The 10,260-nt window shown below is 40.1% G+C and overlaps 1 protein-coding gene across 3 annotated transcripts in view; it reads right to left on the bottom strand.

The window, feature by feature from the left end:
- Nucleotides 1-5,558: 5,558 nt before the first annotated feature.
- The window catches only part of htt (huntingtin), a 50,909-nt gene continuing 46,207 nt past the window's right edge, over nucleotides 5,559-10,260 (bottom strand). For 2 of the 3 annotated variants that reach the window (XM_017464521.3, XM_053679855.1), the window contains 6 exons: nucleotides 9,942-10,056; nucleotides 9,452-9,683; nucleotides 8,997-9,102; nucleotides 8,166-8,328; nucleotides 7,380-7,540; nucleotides 5,559-6,450 (listed from right to left, as the gene is read on the bottom strand). In XM_017464521.3, the coding sequence (XP_017320010.1) occupies nucleotides 6,237-6,450; nucleotides 7,380-7,540; nucleotides 8,166-8,328; nucleotides 8,997-9,102; nucleotides 9,452-9,683; nucleotides 9,942-10,056 (991 nt within the window). In that variant the 3' untranslated portion in view covers nucleotides 5,559-6,236. The remainder of the gene's footprint in view (nucleotides 6,451-7,379; nucleotides 7,541-8,165; nucleotides 8,329-8,996; nucleotides 9,103-9,451; nucleotides 9,684-9,941; nucleotides 10,057-10,260) is intronic. The other variant, XM_053679854.1, reaches the window with a different exon arrangement.

Here is a 10,260-nt window from a genome sequence, read left to right as displayed (position 1 = left end):
GGAAGAGAGGAAGAAGAAAAAAAACTGTACTTCCCCAAGCTTGGAAAAGTGCACGTGCGTGTACAGTAACAAACACAGCGGTGAAATCAGTCTCTTCATAGTTCATATGATTCCGAAAGAGATGTAGACGGGTGAAAGATTAAAGAGGAAAAACCTCATCAAGATTTTTTTTTAATTATTATTAAATTTTGGGGCACCAGAACAGCTTGAATGCTCCTAGACACACCGATTATACAAGTCTCAGGAGATGTACTGATGTTAGGAACACCGTTCTTCCAAAAGATATTCAGTCAGAAGGTGTTAAAGACAGTGATTATCATCATTTTCAGCCTTATCACCTTGTAAAACTGGAGATAAATTACTTGTTGCCATATGGCAACACCGTGCAATAAAGGAAGAAGTCAGGCTTAGTGGTTAGCAAGTTCGCCTCACACCGCCAGGGTTGGGGGTTCGATTCCCACCGTGGCCCTGTGTGTGCGGAGTTTGCATGTTCTCTCCATACTGCGGGGGTTTCCTCCGGGTACTCCGGTTTCCTCCCCCAGTCCAAAGACATGCAAGGTAGGCTGATTGGCGTGTCCAAAGTGTCTGTAGTGTATGAATGGGTGTGTGAGTGTGTATGTGATTGTGCCCTGTGATGGATTGGCACCCTGTCCAGGGTGTACCCTGCCTTGTGCCCCATGCTCCCTGGAATAGGCTCCAGGTTTCCCCGTGACTCTGAAGAGGATAAGTGGTATAGAAGATGGATGGATGGATGGATGGATTTCATACATTGTGATATATGATGGCTTGATTAACCCTTTATTTTATGGTGTTGCCATATGGCAACAAGTAATTTATCTCCATTTAAAAAAATACAATAATACAAAACTATTTACCGACTAACCCCCCCTCCCCCCCTCCACACACACAGTTGTTTTTTAAATGTTAAAATATATTATTACGTGAACTAATTTAAGTAATAAAAATCCATAAAAACCTTTTTTTTGATGCACATGTAATAATTCATGCAGTAGAGGGTTAAGTTATATGAACTGATTTCTTCTCTTTAACACCAACTATCATGACAAGTTTTGGATATGGAACTCAGGTGGATAAGTTTTCGAAAATTAAAATTAAAGTAATTCACTGTCTTGACTTGTAGAACTTGTCAAACAGAACTTGGTGAGTTGGAACAAAGGTTATCTTCAAGTTGAGGTTTTTTAAGGTAGCAGGTGAACTTTTGTTTCTAATTTTAATCACCGGAAATGTTTTACAGTGTACCAGTGTTGCTATGTCTTTTCAGGGAAAGTCGGTAGAAGTCGCCAAATGATGTCATAAACTACAGCTGAGGTCATACGTTTGCCTTGCAGAATATGCTAAATGTTATTTTATTTATTTTTTTTAATGAGGGATCATAAAAATTGCTTTTAATTTTTTATTTGGTTCTGCCCTGAATAATATATTTCACATAACAGATGTTTACATATAGTCAACAAGACACAGTAGTAACTAAAATTTACACAAATAAACCTGTTTAACACTACATACGCTTGATTCTTAATACTGTGTGTTGCTACACGGATGATCGACAACTGTTTATGTTTTGTGATAGTACACCGATCATCCTGCTCAAAAGTTTACACCCCCTGGTTGTTAATGTATCGTGTTACTGTACCTTCTTGCGAATCAGTGAATGTTTGCACCTTATGTAATAGTCGTGTACGAGTCCCTCAGTTGTCCTCAGGGCGAAAAGACGGAACTCAACATTATATAGTCACTGTTGGAAAGGGGTCAAATATGCAGAAGATGCTGGAAAATCAGAGAATGTGCCGGACCTGGAGGATTTTTCTGAAGAACAGTGGGCAGTTTAACTGCTCAGGACAAACAAGGAACTCATGAACAACTCTCACAAAACATAAACACAGTCGTGGATCATTCAGGTAATGACACACAGTATTAATAATCGAGTGAGTGTAGACTTTTGAGCTGGTTTATTTGTGTAAATTCAGTTATTATTGTGTCTTGTGCACTTTATGTAAACACCTGTTATGTGAAATAACTTATTCAAGGCAGAACAAATTTGTATGATCCCTCTTATTTATTTAAATGAAAATTTAGCAGATTCTGCAAGGCGTATGTAAACGTACGACCTCAGTTGTAAGTTTCATATTAACTGCATTATCATTTACTTATTAAAATGTGTTCGAAGAGTAACTAAGATTTTTCTGAGAGAAGCCGAAAACAACAGAAAAGAAAGCTTTTCTCAGAACAGAAAATAATACATTTATACCACAGCGCTGTTGAATTCTCAAATCTGATTGGCCAGAAAGTGTTGATTTTCTGTAACAGCGGCTCATATTAATGCACTCGTTGTAACACATTATTGTTTCTATACTAACAGCTCATTCACAGGGACTTGCATGTTGGACGCTTCACAATAGTATAATAATAAACAGATTTAAAAAAAAACTTTACTGATCAACAGTGAAAAATGTATAACCATTGAAAATGTTTTTCTCTATTGCTTAACATTTATGATAGTGGTCTTAGAATTTTGTAACATATATTTACAGTATAGCTACGTTGTCCACCACAGCGGTCTTCAGGATAGAGGACTTTGTGCTTTCAAGTTTAATGTGATAAGCTGCATGTTTTTGTTTTTTTAGAGGGGTCATATGATGCTTTTTAATGTTTTCCTTTTCCTTAATGTGTAATGTATCTGTTTGTGCATGTATCCACAAATGGATTTATTCGATCTACCAGAGAACACATCCATTCCTGCCTAAAATGCCTCGCTCGAAGTCTAGACGTTACTTCCACAAACGTCTACGTCACTATTTGAAATATCAGCATAACGCCGCCATAATTTTTAAATGTTTAATTAATTAAAAAAAAAAAATTTAAACTGTATTTTATGTTGTCACTTCAGGACATAAAGATGTTACAGTGAAGAAGACATATTAAACTGTTATAATATTGTATTTGAAAGTTATTCGAGTTACATAATAAAAAAAAACTTACCACTGTGAAACGTTCTGCTCAAGTCCTGCTTGCAAAGTTGGTTTCATATTGATCTGCTCGATCATTCGCATTTTCGTAATCTGACTTGGGCTCGAATTGATACAGTAAAACTGTTTAGAATTGCTTTTGAAGCATTGGAAGCTGAAGCTCACAACTACTGTAAAGGGCGTTACAATTCCGACACACGCTTGAGGTTTTTGGCCAATCACAACACAATGGGTCAGCTGGCCAATCGGAGCACTCTGGGCTTTTCGGAGGGAAGGATTTTGGAGAGACCTTTGTCTTGATTTGCATTGACTCTTCACTCTAAGGCAGGGGTGTCCGATCTTATCCGGAAAGGGCCGGTGTGGGTGCTGGTTTTCATTCCAACCAAGCAGAAGCCACACTTGAGTCTATTCAAAGCCAAGATAAACTGATTAAACAGGTGGAATCAGGTGTGGCTCCTGCTTGGTTGGAATGAAAACCTGCACCCACACCGGCCCTTTCCGGATAAGACTGGACACCCCTGCTCTAACAGGATAAATGCCCTCTACAGCATAATACAGTCACCAGGTTTTTTTTTTTTTTTCCCCTTTAATTTGTCACCCATGGACAATTTGTCACATGGACACACAATCTGTCGAGGTTGGAAGTTCTCTCATTTCCCATGCTAATAGATCTCGCCTCCTTCTTGTCCAGCCCAAGATTTCATTTAATCCCCTGCCCTGCCGAACGGAGTGCTAAGTGCTTGAGAGGATTATCACCACACACTGTCCAAACCAGCTGTCTAAAGCAATTAGTAAACACTCTGACATGAAGGGACTGACATTAAACGCAGACTAGGACGAGCACGAAAATCAAAATGAGAAACTGAAAATAGTTAAGAAAAAAATGAGGACAAATATGTGGAGGGTGAAAAAGAAATGCAAATCAACAGCAACAACAAAAACATTTTAAACATTTTATTCAGTTTATTACTACATGATAATCTGTCCAGTAGTTTTATATTAAAATATGCCATTACAGTAAATACAACAACTTTGTCTTCATTCCACCAGCTTGCAGGTTGAGTGAGTGTGGAATATTTAACACACCGATACAGGTTTTCAGGAAGCTCCAGTGCACGACTATCATAGCCATCCTTACTGACGAGGACAGTAGACGAGCGAGTAGAGATAAACGGTCTCATAACCCGTGCTGTCTTTACTCACTTGTCTTCTGCCAGCGTCCACACGCGGACTGATCTGTGCCTCAGCTATAATGAATCCAATGGAAATCAGCAATGAATCGTTGCAGCTTAAGCAAACTTTAGGGAAGGATGCAGGTTGTGCTGAGGGAGGCGTGAGGAGATTTCGAAGAAGGAAACAGAAGTGCTAAAATCAAACCAGGAAACCTAATGCTGATTCTAATGAGTGGCCTTTTTTTCCTCTTCTTCTTCACATTCAATTCATCCCGTTCGGGTTTTCCAGGCTTGGATGTAGAAGAAGTTTTCAGAAGTTTATTGAGGAAATACAGACTTTCGAGTGGTGCTGCAGCTGAAATGTGTGTGCATGAAGAAATACTGTCTATAAAAGTGAACGTCAAGTTGGAAAACGCAAAAGGATGAATAGTAGACTCTCTATACTGTACCACTAAAATAACGCAGCACTGGATACATATCTCAAGATGACAATAATGCAAGGAATCTCACGGCCGTGATATGACTTGGAAATTTATTCCAAGTCGGTCGCCATACTTCAAGTGTTGCATCCTCCTCCACTGTGGTTTTAACATCACACGAAGACCCAACATTAAAAGCGGACAACGGCATGCTGCAGGCTAAATATATACGAGATGCGCACAGGCGTCTATTTACAGCGAAGGGACGCCTCAGTTGTTTAAACGCCTCCGATCTGATTGTTCGCTCCAAGCCTTCGGAGAGCAAAAGTTGTCAGTTTAAGGTTACACGCACACCGTTTACGTCGAGGGAAGTGGTTTGCAAACATTCAGTAAATGTAGTCTCTTTACACCATCTGTCATCTGATGGCTGTTCACATGCAGCGGATTTTTTAGTAGTATAACACAAATATTTCTTCTCTTACATACATTTTACATGATTTTTCTACACAACATAAAAAATAGACTTCCGGCCGCGACACTAGATCGAGAAATCACATTACATCCTGAGAATTAAAACAATTCAGACTTCAAAAATCGAGTTCAGAAGGTGGAACCGGTTTACATCACATCACCGTACGTGCGTTACACCACTTTAACAAGCTCACTTTGTGTTCTTATCTGCGACGACCCCACAATCTAAAAACACAGGGCACTACGGCTGGTTCAAGCCTCAAGCTTCACGTTTTCATGACTGAGGATCAAATTTCTATTCAAATTTTTAAAAATATTTAAACATAAAAACTATCAAAAAAAAACAAAAAAAAACAAAGAGAGAGAGAGGGCCAACTGGAGTTGTTAGATAACGATTAACTTTGTGCCAGTCGATTGTACCATCTCACAGCCCTAAAAAAAAAAAAAATATATATATATATATATATATATATATATATATATATATATATATATATATATATATATATATATATATATATATATATAAATCAAGCACATTTTACATTTCAAAAACATGGAAATTATGTCATCATCTTGTTTCAACATGGCTTACGCAAGTTTCCTCAGACGAGGCAGTATCATCGTCAGTTTACAGTTAAATCTCTCTAAGTGCTAAAAGGTCAAATCGGGCAAACGTTTGTACAAAGGAATGACTTCAGGAAGAGACGTCTTCTGCTAAAAATGTTTACTCTTTCATGCAGATATTATGTTTGAGCGAGCACTTAACTTTGTGGGTTCTTGGACAGTTTTGAAAGTGACGACGCGAAGCAAGAGATGCAAAGCCGCGAGGCTGGAAAAATGAAATCCTAAAACCTAGAGGAAAGGATTTGTACCATGATCTGTTCACTGCGAATGTCAGCTAGCAGTAAGGAGGGTTTTGAGGAGTATATCTTGGTTTTTTTAAATCCACACATTCGCTTTCAGACATTACATCTAACTCGAGTACTGATTTGTTCCTGTCATGTTTCACAATTAACAAGACTATATTGCAGAGCTCATACGTTAGGTGACATTCCATGGTTGCTCTTTGTAAAGCTGGTTATTAAATGTGTACTATGTTGCCTCTGTGGTTTGGTCCTATGGTGAAGGTAAAAGGAAACGGTCTACACCCACTAGATTACTATGTCCTGCTCGAGGTGTGTGCCTCATAGTGGCGTGTCCTGGTGAATGCTCTGCAGACAGCACAGCAGCTGGTAATAAGGACTACCGGGGGATGCCACCATCTCAAAAACCGACTGGAAGGATCTGCGGTCCAGCTCCTCGTCGATCTGGTGTCGGTAGAAGTCCATGGCTACCAGACAGAACAGGCTAACGTCCACGGTGTCTGCCTTGCCCATGCGGCTGATCACGTGAGGCAGGCTGGAGGAAGCGAGAGGAGTTAAAGATAAAAACTGTTGAAGAAGAAGGACAGGTTTGTACACTGTACAATTTTTTTGGCCTGATTTTAGTGTTACGATCTACAGTTTTAAGGGATATGCTCATCAACAGCTGATTTACTGCCACTGCGACCAAAGAGAGTCTACGAGAAAGTTCTGGCAGCGACTTTGTCATTTAACTCTTAAATTCTGACCAATAGGAGGACGGCACGGGATCCTACAAATACGTAGCGCGGCTCCAAATACAGAAGTGAGGACGGCCGAACTAAAAACGAAACATGCTAACGGACAGAAAAATGATCCCTAATTACCTCTAGCTCACTTTGTTTCTGCGTAACCATTTTCTGGTTGCACTTACAGGCCTCATATTCAAATGTCCCGGAGTGCTCCATTTCTTATTTTATGGGTTCAAAAGTGTTTGGACCCCTGGGACAAGCCTGCATAAATGCATGTAAACAGCATCAAATGCATGTCTCTTAGCCAAAAGATCTTGTGATCTTAGCAACGGGCTGTCAGGGATTGTTGCGATGGTTTTAAAAAAAAAAAAAAAAAAAAGGAAAGAAAAAAAAAAGCAACACCGGCGATACAGCAACACAGTCAACAATGGAGACAAAAAACAAAGACAAAAACAAATAGTTGTTATGGGACTGCAATGAGATTGTAATTCATGGGGATTAACAATGGGATTACACGGCTAAATAAACTGAGCGCAACCAAATTTATCTATCATTAAAACATCGTTTTACATGAAGCTACTGCACACTAAAAGTAGTTTATATCTCCATGGTACATATTTTTTTTTAATACCAGTACACTATTATTCTCACTAAGTTGAGAATAATAACCAGGAGGAATGGCACACGTGAGTGAGTAAGTAAGAGAGTACATATGTGAAACCATGTTTAAGGATACAGGGCAGATATCCACTGGCTGGTGGAGGCGCTGACGAAAAAACAGGAAAGGCTCCACATCGCCATGGCAACAGGTGTTCTCTGTGTGAAGTTGGAAAGCGAGAGCAGCACCCAGTCTCGCACCATAGAGGACTGACCAGTGGCGTGGAGTGTCTGAAACACCTGGAACAAAGAGCACAAATTATAACACGGCTAATCTGACATTGCAGTTAACGTTAAAATGGCTTGTCATGGAAAATAAAATAAAAAAATGTTTTTTTTAAAAAAAAAAAATCACATTATAAGCTTGATTTTCTTTTGCATAAAAAGAAACCATCTGCCTTGACAGTTTAAATTTGAGTTTGTGAGAGACCCATATCTTAAGTGTATTAGTGAGGCCAGCAGAGGGTGCTCACCTTGTGGTCTGTGTGGGGCCGAATGCCCCAGTATGGCGCAGATACTGTGTAACTGTAACTGAATTGACGGGGACACTATTGTAAAAACAGCACTGTTTTTCAGATGAGACGTTAAACCAAGGTCCTGACTCTCTGTGGTCATTAAAAATCCCAGGACACTTATGGTAAAAGAGTAGGGGTATAACTCCTGTGTCCGGGTGAAATTCCCCCATTGGTCCTTCTCTATCACGGCCCCCTAATAATTCTCATACCTGATTTGACTAAATTACTCTCTCCATAGCTGATTTGTGGTGGGCGTTCTAGCGCAATATAATTATTAGCTCAAAGCATCACTAATGCATAATAAATAACCGAGGAAGTCAATTTCAATTTAAAAGCAATACAAAGCCCACCTTATATACCACTGTGGCCATAAACTGTGGGTACGGCTGCTGATTGGACAGAAACTCTCCGATGACTTTGTTCATGACGTCCTGCGGTGGAAAAAAGTCATCCAGAAACTGCGGTAGTATCCGTGACACCACACGCGCCTCGCACGGAAAACCTTTACGGATCCTGAATACACGATACGCACAATACACGAGGCAGTTAACAGAAACTGAACTATACATTCGACTGGAACATTAATATGCATGAGCTATATTTGCACATACGCATACACTACCGGTCAAAAGTTCGTGGACACTCGACTGAAATGTTTCTCATGATCTTAAAAACCGTTTGATCTGAAGGTGTATGATTAAATGTTTTAAATCGGTGTTGTAGACAAAAATATAGTTGTGCCGACATATTCATTTCTTTCATTAGAAAACTAACATTTTATTTCAAAAATATTTTTTTTAAACGGTTGACTCGGAGCGAAATATTCTGAAAAGCAGCCGATAAGTGTCAAGCGTACGTGTGAACTCCTTTAATACTGTTTAAAACGCATCTCAGGGAAATTCCTCAAGAAATCGGCCGCGAAAATGCCAAGAATACATTTCTGGAAATTCTAGACAAAAAGGGTGTCTACATTGAAGATGCTAAAAAAAAATTACATTATTTTGATTTATTATGGATTTTCCCAAAATACATAATTCCCAAAAAACATAATCCCCTCAGTTTCAATTGTGTTACTACAGAGTTTTAATGACTATTTTTATTCAAAAATATATATATAAAAATAAATAAATAAAGCTTTTGACCGGTAGTGTATATGTCGATCGTAGATGTAGCAGTTCTACCTGTCAAAAAGAACCGAGACACGCTCCATGGCAACAATAACAGACTCGCTATCGGGAGCTGTGGGGTCTGTGTCGATTGGCAGACCAGGACTCCCTCTCTCCTTCCCTGTGGAGGGAAAACAAAAAAGGTTGCCAGTCAGTTTAAGCAAACGGCATCTCTTATTAATAGCACACAAATCCTCTTTGGACTATTCCGAACATATTCTTTTTGACATTCGTTACATACAACAAAAATGTCCGACATTATATTCATCTCATTTTGTCAATCAAAATAAAAGGAGCAGCGTTTTCTCCTCCTTGCTGTGAGGACTATGTGAAGGAAGTGTGTTTGTGTGTTAGTCAGATGTGTTAGCATGAGGATGGGGGCAGTTCTGACCGGCTGCAGGATGTTTGTTAGTAAGTGGGTCAGTGGGGGGAGGGGGGGAGGGGTAAAAGTGAGCTGAAATGTGTCCTGCCTTCCTCTCCAGGCACACCTGTGTACATGCAGGTGAGCATGAGACCCAGGGCGGCCATGGCGCGGTGCGGGCTCGGCATGTTCACGCGATCCACGCTCAGCTTCACTAGCGTCTCCGCGTCCACGCGTGACAGCTGCTCAGACAGAAGCAATCGCTCCAGGCCTCGCAGTGCACAGTGGTAGATTACAGATGGAGTGGCCTCCTCGCTGGCTGACAGCATTATGCCACACACCTAGAGTTAGGGAGAAAGAATGAGATTGGATTTAACCTTGGCAAACCATGTCTTCATGGTGCACGCTTTGTTTACGCTGTCATACTAGAAATTGCAATGCTACAGCATCCAAAGACATCTGATATAACTGTGTGCTTCCAACTTTGTGGCAACAGTTTTTTTGGGGGGGCGGGGGGACCACACGTGGGTGTGATGGTCATGTGTCCACATACTTTTGGCCATGTAGTGTATTTTCTAACAAGTGTATGTCCTCCTTACCTGGACAACCCCTGCGTTAAACTCTGGCCCGACATCCATTGGGTAGTTTTCCATCATGTAGAATGCCACAGCACACATTACTAACACATGCTGCTGATTTTGCAGGTTTACACATCTGAAACACACACACACACACAAAAAAAACAAATTAGTTTAGTTGGCATCAATGAATTAAAAATCTCCAGTGTCACAATACTACACAATACTACAGCTAATAATGAGCCATGCAGTGTGTGTATCTCTGATTTAGGCTCTCAGCAGGGTACACAGGCTCTGCCATTAGCTTTAACTCCAGGCATCCAACACTCAGCAGAGCCAT

Source organism: Ictalurus punctatus, chromosome 3 (assembly GCF_001660625.3).
Source record: "Ictalurus punctatus breed USDA103 chromosome 3, Coco_2.0, whole genome shotgun sequence".
NCBI lineage: Eukaryota > Metazoa > Chordata > Actinopteri > Siluriformes > Ictaluridae > Ictalurus > Ictalurus punctatus.
Note: the sequence above shows the minus strand (reverse complement) of the source record. Positions and strands in the feature narration are given on the sequence as shown.